This window comes from Piliocolobus tephrosceles, chromosome 21 (genome assembly GCF_002776525.5).
Source record: "Piliocolobus tephrosceles isolate RC106 chromosome 21, ASM277652v3, whole genome shotgun sequence".
In the NCBI taxonomy this organism is placed as follows: domain Eukaryota; kingdom Metazoa; phylum Chordata; class Mammalia; order Primates; family Cercopithecidae; genus Piliocolobus; species Piliocolobus tephrosceles.
The window spans coordinates 13,102,035-13,121,200 of NC_045454.1; the positions used below are offsets into that span (position 1 = coordinate 13,102,035).

At 49.8% G+C, this 19,166-nt stretch overlaps 1 protein-coding gene across 2 annotated transcripts in view; it reads right to left on the reverse strand.

The window, feature by feature from the left end:
* The window catches only part of NECTIN2 (nectin cell adhesion molecule 2), a 41,713-nt gene that overhangs the window by 15,054 nt on the left and 7,493 nt on the right, over positions 1–19,166 (reverse strand). For both annotated transcript variants that reach the window (XM_023194448.2, XM_023194449.2), the window contains exons 2-4: positions 7,598–7,987; positions 1,809–2,105; positions 87–204 (exon numbers count right to left, since the gene is read on the reverse strand). In XM_023194448.2, the coding sequence (XP_023050216.1) occupies positions 87–204; positions 1,809–2,105; positions 7,598–7,987 (805 nt within the window). The remainder of the gene's footprint in view (positions 1–86; positions 205–1,808; positions 2,106–7,597; positions 7,988–19,166) is intronic.

Below are 19,166 nucleotides of genomic sequence, written 5' to 3' on the forward strand. Positions count from 1 at the left end.
GCCCCAGCCCCTCCTCCCTCAGACCCGGGAGTCCAGGCCCCAGCCCCGCCTCCCTCAGACCAGGGTTCCAAGGCCACGTGACTCACGTGCTCCAGTCATAGCCCGTGGGCTCTGGGTTGCTGCGGACGTTACAGCTCAGGGTGGCATCAGTACGGCCGAGGTACCAGTTGTCATCGTAGCCGGAGATGGACACTTCAGGAGGGTCTGCGGGAAATGTGGGGACTGGATCAGCAAGGAGGAGAATCCCAGAGTGGGAGGACAGGTTAGCAGATGGACAGGAATGCTAAAGAAACGGGGCGGTTGGCAGGAGGTACAGCAGTCAAAACCATCTGGGGCAAATCAGTCCAGGTTGTGTATGCTGATGTCAGTGTAGACACTGTTCAGGGAAACCACTGTGGATAATTTTGTGGGAGTTATTGTTCAGTGCTGGCAGTGCCTGAGGGAGCCACTACAAATAATGTGTGTGTGTGTGTGTGTGTGTGTTTGAGACAGGATGTTGCTCTGTTGCCCAGGATGGAGAGCAATGGGGTGATCTTGGCTTGCTGCAACTTCCGTGTCCTGGGTTCAAGCCATCCTCCTGCCTCAGCCTCCCAAGTGGTTGGGATTACAGGCATGTACCAACACTTCCAGCTAATTTTGGTATTTTTAGCAGAGACAGGGTTTCACTATGTTGCCCAGGCTGGTCCCGAACTCCTGACCTCAAGTGATCCGCCTGCCTTGGCCTCCCAAAGTGCTGGGATTACAGGTGTGAGCCACCGCATCCAGCCTGTGTGCGTGTTTCTGACATGGAAGGAGGATGTCAAAACAGGGTTTGGGCAACCGGTACAGGTCCCGGGAAGAAACTGGCACAGACGAGGCTCAGGGGAGCTGGTGCACTTAGGGGCGCACGTGATGCATGTTGTCTGGGGGAACCAGTATAGACTGGGCTTAGGGAATCTGTGTAAGTGGAGGCATTGCCTGGGGAGCTAGTGTAGACAACGTTGAGTTGGAGTATGTGGTCATTTTGGACAGTGGTGGAAGAGGTGGTTAAGCCAGTATTTGAGGAATTCTGTGTGAAGAGTGCCAGGGTGGCCTCTCTGGGTAATATTACGAGGTGTGAGTATAGGCAGTTTCTGGAAGAGCTAGCAAAAATCCCAGTGGGAGGGGTCAGGATCAACAGGGCCCGGGGGGTGGGGGCAATGTAAATAATATCAGGGATCAGGGGTTGGTGGAGAGACTCTGGGAGACACAGTATAGACTGCGCCTAGGGAAGTCAAGGCAGAAGTATGGGAAGGTGTGGAGATGATGTTAGGTTGGGCAGTGTAGACATGTAGACATGGCCCAGCAGGATTGACCCGGACGGTCCAGGGGCAGTGTCAACCGGGGTCCATGGGAGCCAGAAAAGACACTGTTGGGGGCAGCTCTTTGCTGGTAAACCAACTCTCTGGGGAATAAAGGAAGCCCCCATTTTTAGGGTTTGCCAATTTCCTTGGTGTAGATATTCCCCAAGGTAGATTTTTAGCTACTGAGAAGGCTTCATTGGATGTGGAATTGGAAAGAAATGTGTCAAACTGGCTCTTGCAAGCCCATCCCAGTTTACCACAGACTAGGCATGGCATGGCATGAACCCAGTAAAGCCAGTGTAGACAATGAGGGGGAAGTATGTAGATTTGCCCATGGGAGCCAGTGTAGACAATAGCAGGAAGGTTGTGCAGAATTTGGCTTCAGGGAACCCACGCAGACAACATTCAGAGACAATGTAGACAGTGCTTTAGAGAAGCCAGTGCAGGCAGTTTTGATGGGGGAGGGGTCACCCCCGATGCACTCACAGCGTACAGACAGGGTCACAGGTATCAGGGCTGGCTCCTCGAAGCTCTCATGCTCCACTTTGCAGGTGACCGTGACACCATCTGCTCGGCCCGAGGGCACCAAGGTGAAGCGGCTGGTGACGGTGACAGTGCCGGCCAGGGTCCCTGACACCTGGGTCTCTTTGGCTTCCCAGTCGAGGGACGAGAGCCAGGAGATCCGGGCAGGTGGGCGGCCCTCTTTGGAGATGCAGCGGGCCACTGGCACAGGGTCCTGGCTGAATGTGACCTCCTGGGCCTCAGCGTGGTTCTGGGGCTTGGCTGGGGAGAGGATGAGAGCGGGTGCATCACTCCTCACCTGCAGTCATTCAACCAACACTCAGCAGAGGAGCAGGGTGGCTAGGCCCTAACCGCTGGGGTTCCAATCCGAGCTCTGCTGCTTATCAGTGGCCTGGCTTGGGGTAAGTGGTTTTGCAACTGCGTAGCTGTCTCTTCTTTTGTAAAACGGGGATAATGAAAGTACCCACCCCGAGGATTGTTGTGTGAATTAAATACTACACTGATAGGTAAATGGCTTAGGGTACTGTCTGGCCCGCACTGCCCTATCCAAGCGTTGCCCATTTTATTTTACCTTATTTTTTAGAGACAGGGGCCCGCTCTGTCACCTGGGCTTGCGTGCAGTGGCGTGATCATAGCTTGCTGCAGCCTCCACCCCCTAGGCTCAAGTGATCCTCCCTCCTTGGCCTCCAGAGTAGCCAGGACCACAGCCATGGACCACCATGCCCAGCTAATTTTAATTTTTTTTTTTTGTAGAGATGAGTTCTTGCTATGTTGCCCAGGCGGATGTCAAGCTCCCGAGCACAAGCCATCTTCCCACCTCGGCCCCCCAAAGCTCTGAGATTACAGGTGCCTGGCCTGGCCATTTCGGTATACTGTCTCTTCACCTTGCCAGAGATGCAGAGACAGGGTCCAAAAGCCTGGAGGAGGCTGAGATTTTAAAAAAAGCTGGTCAGGCATGGTGGTTCACACCTGCAATCCCAGCACTTTAGGAGGCTGAGGAGGGTGGATCACTTGAGGCCGGGAGTTTAACATCAGCCTGGCCAACATGGTGAAACCTCGTCTCTACTAAAAATGCAAAAATTAGCCAGGCGTGGTGGCATGCATCTGTAATCCCAGCTACTCAGGAGGCTGAGGCATGAGAATTGCTTGAACCCAGGAGGCGGAGGTTGCAGTGGCCCGAGATCATGCCACTGCCCTCCAGCCTGGGTGACAGAGCAAGACTCTGTCTCAGAAAAAAAAAAAAAAAAAAAAGCCAAGGCTGAGTAACCGAGTAATGTGGTTCAAAGGTCCAGCTGAAAAGGCCCCCTGTTCCTTTTCCTGTAGTCATCATTAGATGATTGTATGACCGGAAGTGTGATAAAGGCAGAAAATTTTCAAAGTCGGTCCTTTTTTTAAATACCCTTTCCACCTTATCCTCTTGGAAAACATGGGGAAAAAAAAAAAATCACAAAAACAAACCTCCAGGAAGAATAGCAGCTTGTGCTTATGCTGTGTGTCCCCCACCCAGACTCACATCTTCCGTTGCTTTCTGGACCTGGGTATCCACCTCTGAACTTCTCAACACAGTCTGACTCTCCCCTTCTTCCCAGCTCTCCCTTCCCACCGCCTTCCCCCTGACCATCATGGAGCATCCAACAAGCCTCCCCACGTCCTCCTGGCCGTCCTCCAAGCTCTTAGAATAGTGACTCAGGGCCCAAACCCAGCATTTCCCCATGGCCACCTCCCCTGGCCACTCCATGTGCTCCCCACCCACGCCCTCCTCAGTCTCTGCTCCCACCCACTTTGGGGTTTTGGTTGGTGATTTTGTGCCTGGATCGCTTTGGCTTCCTTCTCCAGATCCCACTCCAAGCCCCTCTTCCTCAAGGGCACTTTGCTGACCGCCGACTCTGGCCAACCATCCATCTCTCAGTGGCTCACACATTATGAAGACAGAGGCTTTGGCTGCTTTGTTCCTTACTTCTGCCCCAGTGTGTATATAGAAGCTTTTGAAGTTATCGCTCGCTCTCTCTCTTTTTTTTTTAATTTGAGATGGAGTCTTGCTCTGTCACCCAGGCTGGAGTGCAGTGGTTCAATCTCAGCTTACTGCAACCTCCTCTTCCTGGTTTCAGTGATTCGCCCGCCTTAGCCTCCCGAGTAGCTGGGATTACAGGTGTGCACCACTATCTCTGGCTAATTTTTACTTTTATTTTTGGAGACCCTCTCTCCAAGAAACAAACAAACAAACAAAAGCTCACTTGCAAAAGCTCCTTGCCTTGGCCCCTGCTTGAAGTGTATATTCAGGACAACGTCAATCTATGCTCCCAGGTGGTCATCCTCAAGCCTTGCCCTTGATTAAACCCTACACTTCATCATATCTTCTCAGTCTCTTTATTTACTTATTTATTTTGATTTGGAGTTTTGCTCTTGTTGCCTCTCAGCCTCCCAAAGTGCTGGGATTACAGGTGTGAGCCACCGTGCCCAGCCCTAAAGTTATCTCTGGAAGAGAACAAATTATTGCATAAGAAGAGAGGCATTTGGGAGGGCGGGGAGGAGAGAGCTGTCCTTTGTGTTATGGAAAACAACTGTGGTTTCATGTGTCACTGGACAGGGAAGTGTTTACTGAAGGACAGCACAGGGTAACCTTTCAGACGCTCTGGGCTGAGAAGGGGGAAAAAAAGGACATCCAGAATGATGTGGCTTCTGGGAAGTTGCCTAGGGAAGGTGGGCTCCCAGGGGACTTCCAAGATTTAAAGAAACAGCATTTGTAGCTGCATGTGGTGACTCATGCCTGTAGTCCCAACTACACAGGAGGCGGAGGTAGGAGGATCCCTTGAGCCCAGGAGTTCGAGTCTAGCCTGGGCAATGCAGTGAGACTTTGTCTCAAAAAAAAAAAAAACAGAAAAAGAAAACGAAGAAAAGCATCCTTCAAAAAAAATCTTCCCTGCCTTATCTATTTTTGCCAAGTGTCAGTCACCCTCCTACTGGGAGTCCTATTTTTTTTGAGACGGGCTCTTGCGCTGGAGTGCAGTGGTGCAATCTTGGCTCACTTGCAATCTCTGCTTCCCAGGCTCAAGTGATCCTCCCACCTCAGCCTCTTGAGTAGCTGGGACTACAGGTGCGGGCCACCATGCCTGGCTAATTATTTTTTTTTGTAGAGATGGGGCCTCACCACGTTGCCCAGAGTGGTCTCAAACTCCTGACCTCAAAGCGATCTGCCCGCCTCAGCCTCCCAAAGTGCTGGGATTACAGGCATGAGCCACCGCGCTGGGCCTGGGACTCCTCTCTGATCCTGCTTCCCCCTCAATCCACGGGCGAGCCCAGCACCTACTATCTCCTAAAAACACCTCTGTATGCCGCCCGCTTCCCTCTGCCCCCACTGCCTCATCCGTCTTCTCAGCAATGCCTTCTCTTGCTTCTCTTCCCAGCTCCCTTCTACCTCCGTCCACTCCTCCAATCGCTCCTCACACAGATATCAGTCATTTTTTCCAGCCTCAAACGTCTGACTAGACCTCTCCTGTGGCTTGACACCTCCCATGGCTCTTAACCATACTGAGGGCGGAGCGTAGTCCAGCCTCCTCGCCTCCACCTGTGAAGCCCGTGTAATGTGGCCCCGCTGAAGGTCACTCAAGCCCTTGCCTAACCTCACCAGCCCCCTTTCCATTGCTGGAACATGCCCAGCTCCCAGCTCACGCCTACTTCCCAGCTTTTTGTGCCTGTGCCCCTCTGCTGTGCCCAAAGGTGGGCTCCTTCTCAGACTCCAGACTTGATTAAGACGCCTTCCCTGCACATCCTATCTCAATGAGGCCAAGGTGTCCCCTACTTCTAAACCATTACTTCCCGCCTGGACTGGACTTGTTTTAACACAGGGTCTTGTTCTGTTGTCCAGGATTAAGTGCTGTAGCACAATCAGTTCCCTGCAGCCTCAACCTCCTGGGCTCAGGTGATCCTCCCACCTCAGCCTCTCGAGTAGCTGAAATTACAGGTATGAGTCAGGTGATCCTCCCACCTCAGCCTCTCGAGTAACTGAAATTACAGGCGTGAGTCACTGAACCTGGTTAATTAAAACAATTTTTTTTTTCCTGGGCGGGAGCAGTGGCTCACGCCTGTAATCCCAGCACTTTGAGAGGCCCAGGTGGACAGATCACCTGAGGTCAGGAGTTCAAGACCAGCCTGGCCAACAAGGCGAAACACCATCTCTACTAAAAATACAAAAAAAATTAGCCAGGCGTGGTGGTAGGAGCCTGTAATCCCAGCTACTCAGGAGGCTGAGGCAGGAGAATTGCTCGAACCTGGGAGGTGAAGGTTGCCGTGAGCCGAGATCGCGCCACTCCACTCCAGCCTGGGCAACAAGAGCGAACCTCCATCTCAAAAAAAAAAATTTTTTTTTGTCATTGAGACAAGAGTCTTACTATGTTGCCTAGGATGGTCTCAAATTACTAGGCTCAAGGGATCCTCCCACCTCAGCCTCCCTGAGTGCTGGGGTTATGGGTGTGAGCCATAGCATCCGGCCCGGCCTGGACTGTTGCAGTTGCCTTACCCTGTGGTTTTGCAGCTCCCATCCTTTCCCCTCCCAACACAGCCAAGAGGAGCTGCTGAGAACCCAAGCCAGATCAAACCTCTCTGCTGCTAAGAACAGAGCTTCTCTACAGCTTGCTACAGCTCTTGTCCTCCCTGGGCAAAAGCCAAAGCCTTCTCACAGTTCACAAGGCTTTTGCCAACCTATCCCCATCCTCTCCTTTGTTGCTTCCTACTTTCCCCCACTCATATGCCTCCAGCCACACTGACTTCCTTCCTGGCCCTCAAATACTCCAGGTATTCCTGTCTCAGGGCCTTTGTACTTGCCATTCCCTCTGCCTGGAACGCTCTTCCCTTAGATACCCACAGGGCTCCTCCTCTCCTAGTTTCTGCCTAAATATCCCCAGACCTCCTTAGCTAGAATTCCAACTTGGCCCCCTCCAACTTCCACAGCGCCTTTAACTGCCTTACTCTTTTATTTATTTATTAGAGATAGGGTCGCACTCTGTCACCCAGGCTGGAGTGTAGTGGCATGATCACAGCTCACCGCAGCCTCAAATTCTTGGTCTCAAGCGATCCTCCCACCTCGGCTTCCCAAGTAGCTGGGGCCACATCTGTGCACCATCATGGGCTCAATCTACCTGCCTCGGCCTCCCAAAGTGCTTGGATTATAGGCGTGAGCCACCACACCCAACCTCAATACTTTTTTTTTTTTTTTTTTTTTTTTTAGATTGAGTCTTGCTCTGTCACCCAGACTGGAGTGCAGTGGCACACTCTCGGCTCACTGCGACTTCTGCCTCCTGGGTTCAAGCGATTCTCCTGACTCAGCCTCCTGAGTAGCTGGGATTATAGGTGCGGGCCACCACACCCCACTAATTTTTGTATTTTTCATAGAGACAGGGTTTCACCATGTTGGCCAGGCGGGTCTTGAACTCCTGACCTCAAGCGATCTGCCCATCTCGGCCTTCCAAAGTGCTGGGATTACAGGGGTGGGCCACCGCGTCCAGCCAATACTTATTTTTTTGTTTTTTTCCAAGAATGCCTGGTTGCCTGCTGCATCCTCAGCACACAGAAAAGCATCTGGCACATGCTAGGTGCTTAATGAACATTTGCTGATGGATGGAAACTCACAGAGAATGTGAACCTCACAGCTGAAGCCAAGAGAGAAACTGACCTGCAAGGGGATGCTTCCACACCACGGCCCTCCCACTTCCTTGCCTCCCGCCCACCTCCTTGCCTCCTGCTGTTACCCTGCTCACCTATGACTCTGAGCCAGGTCATCCCTCGGACGGACCCCTTGGGGAAGGTGGCAAACTCGCAGGTGTAGTTGCCTTCGTCCTCCACTGTGAGCCCGCGGAGGGCCAGCGTGGCGTCCTGGAGCTCCGCCTCTGTGTCTTGCCCAGTGCTCTGCTTGGCAGAGACGAAGGACAGCCGCTCGCTGCCGGGCTTCGGGCTGGGGAAGCTGGGACCCATCTTAGGGTGGAAGGCGGCCACATTCTGGTGGTTTGTAGGTGCATCTGGGCGCTGCCAGGTCACCAGGGAGATGTACAGTCCAGGAACAGGTGGCAGCAGGTGGCACGGCAGCTCCACGGTGCCTCCGAGCTGGCCTCGCACCTCGGGTAGTACTTGAACTCGCACATCCTGGGCTCCTGGGCAGAGAGGACAGAGTGAAGAAGTTGGGTGGGGGAGGGACCCAGACACCTCCAGGCAGGGCCACCACAAAGGGGGCCCCACGGGAAATGCAGTAATGTAGGCAGCTTTGCAGCATCCTGATTCTGAAAAAGTCACCTGGAAAAGACATTTTAGGGAAGACTAAAATGACTATTCTATTCTATTACTATAACACGTACTATGAAGTCATACTACATATGATTTTGGAATTGCTGTTCATATTCCTAGGTGTGACAATTAAACTGTGGCTACGCACACTATTTTTCCCAGAAGATATCAAGTCGCAATGTCATGATTTCAAGTTACTCCTAAATGGTTCAGCAAAAAACAAAATATGTCATCCATTGTCAAGGGGGTCTAGGTGGGGAGGGTGAGGGAGGCTCCAGGCCATTCTTTTTTTCTTTTTGAGACAGAGTCTTGCTCTGTTGCCCAGGCTGGAGTGCAGTGGTGTGATCTCAGCTCACTGCAAACTCTGCCTCCCGAGTTCACGCCATTCTCCTGTCTCAGCCTCCCAAGTAGCTGGGACTACAGGCACCTGCCACCATGCCTGGCTAGTTTTTTTCTTTTTTGTATTTTTAGTAGAGACGGGGTTTCGCCGTGTTAGCCAGGATGGTCTCAATCTCCTGACCTTGTGATCTGCTTGCCTCAGCCTCCCTAAGTGCTGGGATTACAGGCGGGAGCCACCGTGCCCAGCCACGAAGCCATTCTTCTTACCTACACTTGTATGTTTAAAAGTTGACATGGGCCGGGCACGGTGGCTCACGCCTGTAATCCCAGCACTTTGGGAGGCTGAGGCGGGCAGATCACGAGGTCGGGAGATCGAGGCCATCCTGGCTAACACAGTGAAACCCCGTCTCTACTAAAAAAATACAAAAAATTAGCCGGGCGTGGTGGCGGGGCGCCTGCAGTCCCAGCTACTCGGGAGGCTGAGGCAGGAGAATGGCGTGAACCTGGGAGGCGGAGCTTGCAGTGAGCCGATCACACCACTGCACCACTCCAGCCTGGGTGACAGAGCGAGATTCCGTCTCAAAAAAAAAAAAAAAAAAAAAAAAGTTGACATGATGGCCAGGGTGGTGGCTCAAGACTTTAATCTCAGCACTTTTGGAGGCCAAGGTGGGAGGAATGCTTGAGCCTAAGAGTTCAAGACCAGCCTGGGCAATAGAGTGAGACCCTGCCTTTAAAATTAAAAAACAAAATAAATAAATAAAAGTTTTATTTTCTTTAAACTAAATTTTGTTTTCCTCAGACAGGGTCTCACTTTCACCCAGGCTGGAATGCAGTGGGCAACTCAGCTCACTGCAGCCTCGACCTCCCAGGTTCAGGCTGGGACTATAGGCGTGCACCACCACACCTGGCTAATTTGTAATTTTTCTTTTTTTTTTGGTAGAGACAGTGTCTTGCTATGTTGCCCAGGCTGGTCTTGAACTCCTGGACTCAAGTGATCTTCCCACCTCAGCCTCCCAAAGTGCTGGGATTATAGGCGTGAGCCACTGCACCGGCCCACCCCAAAATTTTCATAAAATGTTTTTTTTTTTTTGAGTGGGGGGGAATCATCTGAAAATAAATCAATTAAATAATTTTTTCATATAATACATTTTAAAACATTTAAAGGCTGAGTATAATCTTCATCACCCCGCTCAGTAATATACTTTCTCTCACCTTCCTCTGAAACCTACAGCCCTCCCTATATAGTAAAGAATAAATAGTTCCTTTTTTTTTTGAGACCGAGTCTCGCTGTGTTGCCCAGCCTGGAGTGCAGTCGTGCAATCTTGGTCACTGTAACCTCCACCCCCGGTTCAAGGGATTCTTGTGCCTCAGCCTCCCAAGTAGCTGGGATTATAGGCGCCCGCCACCATGTCCACCTAATTTTTGTATTTTTAGTAGAGACAGGGTTTCACCATGTTGGCCAGACTGGTCTTGAACTCCTGACCTCAGGTGATCCGTACCCCCTTGGCCTTAAGTTTCTATTTTTTATTAAAATAAAAATTTAAAAAGTATTATATTTTTAGCAGGTGCGAGTGCCGGTTTCTTACATACATATATTGCGTTGAGGTGAAGTCCGGGCTTTTAGCGTATCCATCACCTGAATAGCAAACATTGTACCCAACAGTTAATTTTTCTTTTTCTTTGTACAGGGTCTCACTCTGTCTCCCAGGCTGAAGTACAGTGGCACGATCTTGGCTCACTGCAACCTGAGTGGCGTGCCCCACCAATGCCCGGCTAATTTTTGATTTTGTAGAGACAGGGTTTTGCCATGTTGCCCAGTCTGGTCTCAAACTCCTGAACTCAAAGCGAGCAGCCTGCCTGATCCTGCCACAGTGCTGGGATTATAGGCATGCACCAACGCACCTGACCTCCAACAGTTAATTTTTCTTTTTTTTGAGACGGAGTGTTACACTGTTGCCTGGGCTGGAGTGCAGTGGTGTGATCTCGGCTCACTGCAACCTCCACCTTCCAACTTCAAGTGATTCTCCTGCCTCAGCCTCCCGAGTAGCTGGGATTACAGGCACACGCTACCACGTCTGGCTAATTTTTTTATATTTTTAATAGAGATGGGGTTTCATTATGTTGGCCAGGCTGGCCTCGAACGCCTGACCTTGTGATCCACCTGTCTCAGCCTCCCAAAGTGCTAGGATTACAGGCGTGCGCCACAGTGCCCGGCCTCCAATAGTTAATTTTTCAACCCTCACTCCTTTCCCTCCTTCCCACCTTTTGTAGTCTCCACTGTCCATTATTCCAATCTTTGTGTCCATGTGTATCTGCTGTTTAGCTTCCACTTATAAGTGAGAATATGTGGTATTTGACTTTCTGTTTCACTTAGGATAATGGCCTCCAGTTCCATCCGTGTTGGTGCAAAAGACATGATTCCATCCTTTTTTATGGCTGTGTACTATTCCATGGTAGATATGTACCACATTTTCTTTTTTTTTTTACTGTAAGTTCCAGGGTACATGTGCAGGATGTGCAGGTTTCTTACATAGGTAAACATGTGCCATGGTGGTTTGCTGCACCTATCAACCCATCACCTAGGTAGTAAGCCGAACATGCATTTGCTATTTTTCCTAATGGTCTCTCTTTCCTTACCCACCCCCACAACCCCGCCACAACAGGCCCAGTGTGTGCTGTTCCCCTCCCCGTGTCCATGTGTTCTCATTGTGCAGCTCCCACTTATAAGTGAGAACATGTGGTGGTTGGTTTTCTGTTCCTATGTTAGTTTGCTAAGGATAATGGCTTCCAGCGCCATCCATGTCCCTGCAAAGGACATGATCCTGTTCATTTTTATGGCTGTGTAGTATTCCGCGGTGTATATGTACATTTTCCTTATCCAGTCTATCCATGATGGGCATTGGGATTGAGTCCATGTCTTTGCTATTATGAATAGTCCTGCAGTGAACATACACATGCATGTATCTTTGTAATATAACGACTTACATTCTTTTGGGTATATACCCAGTAAGGGATTGCTAGGTCAAATGGTATTTCTGGTTCTAGATCTTTGAGGAATCGTCATACCGTCTTCATAATGGTTCAACTAATTTACATTCCCACTAACAGTGTAAAAGCATTCCTATTTCTCCACAGCCTTGCCTGCATCTGTTGTTTGTTGACTTTTTTTTTTTTTTTTTTTTGAGACAGAGTCTCACTCTGTCGTCCAGGCTGGATGGAGAGCAGTGGCACAATCTCGGCTCACTGCAAGCTGCACCTCCTGAGTTCACACCATTCTCCTGCCTCAGCCTTCTGAGTAGCTGGGACTACAGGTGCTTGCCACCATGCCCGGCTAATTTTTTGTATTTTTAGTAGAGACGGGGTTTCACCTTGTTAGCCAGGATGGTCTCGATCTCCTGACCTTGTGATCCGCCCGCCTTGGCCTCCCAAAGTGCTGATATTACAGGCGTGAGCCACCGCGCCCGGCCTCTTGACTTTCTTTGAGACAGAGTCTAACTCTGTTGCCTGGGCTGGAGTGCAGTGGCACGATCTCAGCTCACTGCAACCTCTACCTCCTGGGTTCAAGTGATTCTCCTGCCTCAGCCTCCAGAGTAGCTGGGATTACATGTGCCTGCCACCACACCCAACTAATTTTTGTATTTATTGTAAAGACGGAGTTTCACTGTGTTGGCCAGGCTGGTCTTAAACTCCTGACCTCGTGATCCACCTGCCTCAGCCTCCCAAAGTGCTGGGATTAAAAGAGTGAGCCACTGCGCTTGGCTGTTTCTTGACTTTCTAATAATGGCCATTCTGACTGGTGTGAGATGGTATCTCATTGTTGTTTTGATTTGCATTTCTCAATGATCAGTGATGTTGAGCTTTTTTTTCATACGTTCGTTGGTTACATGAATGTCTTCTTTTGAGAAGTGTCTGTTCATGTCCTTTGTCCACTTTTTAAGGTTTTTTTTTCCTGTAAATTTGTTTAAGTTCCTTGTAGCTTCTGGATGTTAGACTTTTGTCAGATTGATAGATTGCAAAAATGTTCTCCCACTCTGTCGGCAGTCTGTTCACTCTGAGGATAGTTTCTTTGGCTGTGCAGAAGCTCTTTGGTTTAATTAGATCCCATTTGTCAATGTTTGCTTTTGCTGCATTGCTTTTGGCAATTTCATCATGAAATCTTTGTAGATATAGACCACATTTTCTTTATCCTCCATTCATCGATGGACACTTAGGTTGATTCCATATCTTTGCTATTGTGAACAGTGCTGCAATAAACATACAAGTGCAGGTGTCTTTTGGATATAATGATGTCTTTTCCTTTGGGAGGATACTCAGTGGAATCCTGGACCGAATGGTAGTTCTATTTTTAGTTCTTTGAGAAATCTCCATGCTGTTTTCCATACAGGCTGTACTAATTTACATTCCCATCAACAGTGGGTAAGTGGTCCCTTTACTCAGAAACCTCACCAGCATCTGTTGTTTTTAGACTTTTTAGTAACAGACATTCTGACTGGGGTGAGATGGCACCTCATTGTGGTTTAAATTTACATTTCTCTGATGATTAGTGATGTTGAGCATTTTTTCATATGTTTGTTGGCTGCCTGTATGTCTTCTTTAGAAAAATGTCTCTTCGGGTCCTTTGCTCATTTTTTACGTAGGTTTTTTTTTTTTCTTACACTACACAATTCACCCATTTAAAGTATACAATTAAGGCTGGGTACAGTGGTTCACATCTGTAATTCCAGCACTCACTTTGGGAGACCGAAGCGGGTGGGCCACTTGAGGTCAGGAGTTCAAGACCAGCCTGGCCAACATGGTGAAACCCTGTCCCTACTAAAAATATAAAAATTAGCCAGACGTGTTCACTTGAACCCAGGAGGCGGAGGTTGCAGTGAGCCGAGATCGTGCCACTGCACTCCAGCTTGGGTGACAAAGCGAGACTCTGTCTCAAAAAAAGAAAAAAAGATATAATTTTTTAAATAAAAAAAAAAACACAGTACAATTCAGTGGCTTTAAGTATATTTGGAGTTTTACATCTGTTACTATAATCAGTTTTAGGGTATGATTTTTTGAGACAGGATCTCACTCTGTCCAGGCTGGCGGGCAATGGTACGATTTCTGCTCACTGCAAACTCTGTCTCTGGAGCTGAAGTGATCCCCCCACCTCAGCCCCCCAAGTAGCTGAGACTACAGGTGCAAGCCACCAAACCCAGCTAATTTTGTATTTTTTGTAGAGATGGGGATTCACCATGTTGCTTAGGCTGGTCTTAAACTCCTGAGCTCAAGCGATCCACCTGCCTCGGCCTTCCAAATTGTTAGGATTATGAGCATGAGCCACTGCACCTGGCCTGGGCATTTTTCTAATTCCCATAAGTAACCCCTTTACCCATTAAGCAGTCACTTCCCATTCCCCCAGCCATGAATTGACTTTCTGTCTCTGTAGATGTACCTGTTCTGGACATTTCATGTAATAGACTATGTAGCCTTTGTGTCTGGCTTCTTTCACTTGGCATCCTGTTTTCCACGTTCATCCATCTATAACACGTGTTGGCGCTTCACTCTTCTTTAAGGCTCAATAATATTCCACTGCACGGACAGACCACATTTTGTTTATCCATTCAGCCGCTGATGGGCATTTAGGTTGTTTCGACTTTTTGGCTCTGATGAATAAAGCTGCTGGGATCATGTGAGTTCAAGTTTTTTTTTTTTCTTGAGACAGAGTTTCGCTCTGTCACCCAGGCTGGAGTGCAGTGGCCGGATCTCAGCTCACTGCAAGCTCTGCCTCCTGGGTTCACACCATTCTCCTGCCTCAGCCTCCCGAGTAGCTGGGACTACAGGCGCCCACCACCTCGCCTGGTGAGTTTTTTCTATTTTTTAGTAGAGATGGGGTTTCACCATGTTAGCCAGGATGGTCTCGATCTCCTGACCTCGTGATCCGCCCGTCTAGGCCTCCCAAAGTGCTGGGATTACAGGCTTGAGCTACCGCACCCGGCCATTTTTTTTTTTTTTTTTTTTTTGCGACGGAGTCTCGCTCTGTCGCCCAGGCTGGAGTGCAGTGGCGCCATCTAGGCTCACTGCAAGCTCCGCCTCCCAAGTTTGCGCCATTCTCCTGCCTCAGCCTCCTGAGTAGCTGGGACTACAGGCGCCCGCCACCACGCCTGGCTAAGTTTTTGTATTTTTAGTAGAGACAGCGTTTCACCCTGTTAGCCAGGATGGTCTCTATCTCCTGACCTTGTGATGCGCCCGCCTAGGCCTCGCAAAGTGCTGGGATTACAGGCGTGAGTCCCTGCGCGTGGCCCATGTTTTCTCACTTTTAATATAAACAAGAACAAGAACAAATCTTCCTCTGCTCTGCACGGCGGTACAGCATGGCGACTGAGTGGCCCACAGTTCATGGGTTTGAATCCTGGCTCTGCGATCTTGTGCAGGTCACTTAACGTCACTGTGCCTCAGTTTCCACAGCTGTAAAATGAGGTTAATAATAGTGCCTGTGTCCCAAGGGCTGTTATAAATAAAGATTAAAGAATAGCTGTGGAACACTCAGGATAGGGCCCCAGGAAATGAGAGATCAGTGCTTGCTGAGTAAACATAGGGAGCTCAGTTTAATTACAGGTGGACTTGGCACTCAGCCTCCAGGCCAGGAAAGGCCCAGGGCACAAGACTCATTTCGAGGGCCAGCGCCACTGCCCAGCTCTGTCTGAGGGAGATGGGCCAAGGAAGCGGTGCAAAGGCCCTGGTGTCACACACACAGGAACCCCAGGGAAGACCACCCTAATGAGTAAACCTAACGAGCGGTGGCTGGTGGAAGGCAGTCCCCTTTGGTGGGGATAGGCCGAGGATCTTTGGGTAAGAAGTCATCAGTAAATTACAGCAATACAAGAAAGGAAATTAAAAATAAAATAAGGCCAGGTGCGGTGGCTCACACCTGTAATCCCAGCACTTTGGGAGGCCGAGGCAGGAGGCTCACTTGGGGCCAGGAGTTCGAGACCAGAACTGGCCAACATAGCAAAACCCCATTTTTACTAAAAATACAAAAATTAGCTGGGCGTGGTGGCAGGCACCTGTAATCCCAGCTACTCAGGAGGCTAACTAAGGTGGGAGAATCGCTTGAACCCAGGAGGTGGAGGTTGCAGTGAGCTGAGATCATGCCACTGCACTCCAGCCTGGGCAACAGAGCGAGACTCGGTCTCGAAAAAGAAAAAAAAAAAAAAAAAAAGAAAGAAAGAAAAAAAGGCCGGGCACTGTGGCTCATGCCTGTAATCCCAGCACTTTGGGAGGCCGAGGTAGGCGGATCACCTAAGGGCAAGAGTTTGAGACCAGCCTGGCCAACATGGTGAAGCCCCATCTATACCAAAAATACAAAAATTAGCTGGACGTGGTGGCGGGCCCCTGTATGCCCAGCTACTCGGGAGGCTGAGGAAGGGGAATCGCTTGAACCCAGAGACCTCACCACTGCACTCCAGCATGGGCAATAGAATGAGACCCTGCCTACCTCAACAGAAAAAATTTAAATTAAAAAAAAGATAATTAAAAAAGAAAAAGCCATCAGCAAAGACTGAAGTGTGACATAAATACATCATCTCCACACAAGTCCCACAACTCAAACAAACTCAGGTGTGTCACTTGGGGGAAAAATGAGGCTTTTCCAGTCCAGAGAGGCTACCCCCACCCACCTTGAGAAAAGAAAAATAGCTCAGATCAGTCTGAACTATGCCAAATGTATCAGGCCTAGGGAGACTGTACAGTGAATAGGGGACTTTGGTCACACACCTCCTCCACCCATGCCCGGGGCAGTGGTTCCTGTCCAGCTGCCTTCCCCATTAGCTTCTAGTTCCTGGAATTTGTGATACAATAGCCAATCAATACCTCCTGTTATCTTTTTTTCAGATCCAGACCTGCAGATACCTTATGCTATTTTCATGTCAATTCTTGGTTAACAATTTAGGAACTCTCTCTTCTTTGGTCCTTAAAAATCCACTTGCAGGCTGGGTGTGGTGGCTCACGCCTGTAATCCCAGCACTTTGGAAGGCTGAGGCAGGCAGACTGCCTGAGGTCAGGGGTTTGAGACCAGCCTGGCCAACATGGTGAAATCCCGTCTCTACTAAAAATATAAACATTAGCCGAGCATGGTGGCACGTGCCTGTAACACCAGCTATTGGAGGGCTAGGGCAGAAGGATCACTTGAACCTGGGAGGCGGAGGTTGCAGTGAGCAGAGATTGTGACACTGCACTCCAGCCTGGGCAACAGAGCGAGACTCCATCTCAAAAAAAAAAAAAAAAAAAAAAAAAAGCTGGGCAAGGTGGCTAGAGCCTGTAGTCCCAGCTACTTGGGAGGCTGTGGCAGGAGGATCACTTAAGGCTGGGAGCCTGAGAAGCTGATGCTGCAGTGAGCCATGATCACACACTGCACTCCAGACTGAGTGACAGAGTGAGACCCTGTCTCACAAAGAAAAAGTCCACTTGTAATTACAGCCAGTCAAAGGGTTTATTCGGAGCAACTTGAATCCACACTCCCGGGTGGCCATCCTCAAGCTTTAGGCTTCAATAAACTCTGTACTTAATCATATTTTCTGAATCTCGTTATCTAAGGCTGACACCCTTTCCAGCTGGCAACCTTGTTTCCAAGCCTAACTTCCTCCATCTATAAAATGGGGATGTTTCAGCCTCCCTCCAGGGTCCCTATGACAGTTCCAGGGAAGGACTTGCCCATGGGGGATCTTCACGGGGCTTGGCCCAGGTGAGCAGAGCAGTGGCGGTCAGCCTCCTGTTGCAGGCCAGATCTGGCTGTGGCGCATGTTTGCTTTGGCCCACAGAGTGTTATTTCAGATGGGAAGTAGTGGCCCACACAGAAGGCCTGGAGATTGCTGTCTAAAGCTCCAGACAGAAGTCCGGATACATGGCTCCTGGGAGCAACAGCTGGCTGGGGCTGAGGAAGGACACCCCCCCTCCCACAGGGCACTCCCTTCCGGCTCTACTCAAAATACAAAAAGTAACCGGGTGTGGTGACACACACCTGTAATCCGAGCTACTCGGGAGGTTGAGGCAGAGTTATCACCCAGGTGCTGCGACTTATCACCCGCCTGGCCCCCAAAGACACTGAGGTTGAGATCAGGGTGGTTAAGGGCTCTGGCCCCTTCCTAGCTGGGCAAGCAGGGAAGGCCACTCAATGAGGGTCAAGGAAAGCCATTTGGGCCTGTGTGAACTGCAGAGACAGCAAAGTAGGCTGGGGTCAAGGAGGTTAGCTTCCTCTTTGCGTTAAGTGGGAGCTGTTGAGGGTTCTTCAAATGGAGAATGACTTCACTTCTTCCAAAGAGCCTGAGGGGAAGGTGGTGGGCTGAGCAGAAATAGATGACCAGACAGCAAAATGACACAAAAAAGGTGGCAGTGAAAAGAACAAGAGGTTAAGACTGAGAATGAGTGTTGGGGAGGAAGATAACAGGTCTTAGGATTTTATTTTTTGAGACAGAGTCTTTCTTGCTGTATCACCCAGGCCAGAGTGCAGTGGCGCCATCTTGGCTCACTGCAACCTCTGCCTCCCGGGTTGAAGCAATTCTGCCTCAACCTCCCGAGTAGCTGGGATTACAGGCGTGTGTCACCACACTTGGTTAATTTTTGTATTTTGAGTAGAGATGGGGTTTCACCATCTTGGCCAGGCTGGCCTTGAACTCCTGACCTCAGGTGATCCGCCCACCTTAGCCTCCCAAAGTGCTGGGATTACAGGTGTGAGCCACTGTGCCTCACCAGGATTTAAAATTTTTAAATGGAAGGGATTTGGTAGTAGGGAAAGAGGCAGGGATCAGGAAAAGGCAGAACCTGGAAGAAACTGGCCATTCTTTCACATCTTATAGGTCAAATCCATAAAACAAATACTCAACAAACAGGTCCTGGGTGCTAGAGGGTCTGCCCTCTCCAGCCCCGAGGTTTGTCTGTGCTATTCCCCTACTGTATCCCCAGCACCTACAACAGGGCCTACACATAGTAGGTGCTCAATAAACACTGCAAAGTGAATGAATGGCATCTGAGCACTACTGGCTTTGGAGGATTAAAACAAAAAAACCACTTTAGGCTGGGGGCGGTGGCTCATGCCTGTAATCCCAGAACTTTGGGAAATCAAGGTGGGTGGATCACTTGAGGCCAGGAGTTCGAGACCAGCCTGGCCGACATGGTGAAACCCTGTCTCTACTAAATCTACAAAAATTAGCTGCATGCCTATAATTGCAGCTACTTTAGGGAGAGTCGCTTGAACTCAGGAGGTGGAGGTTGCAGTGAGCCGAGAATGGGCCACTGTACTCCAGCCTGGGTGACAGAGTGAGGACCCTGTCTCAAACAAACCCACCACTTTTAACTTCTTGTGGGGCACACTCCTTGGAGGGTTCTTTTACCCCCAGATACTCCACCTCAGCTGCCACCTCCTCTCCCTCCCTGGCTGGCTGCTCTTCTGCCCTTTCGCCCTGTTACGTTCTCTGTCTGCATAGTACTTCTCACCATCTCACACACTAGATATGTCACATCCTCCTGGAAACCGACTGCCAGTGCCACAAGGGCAGGGATCTTCTGTCTGTTTTGCTCACACCTGTACCCTCAGCATCTGCAAGAGAGATTGGTACCTAGTAGATGTTCAATATTTGCTGAATGAATGAATGAATGAATGAGGCTCTAAAATCCCATTGCTGCCAGGTGCAATGGCTCATGCCTGTAATCCCAGCACTTTGGGAGGCTGAGGCGGGCAGA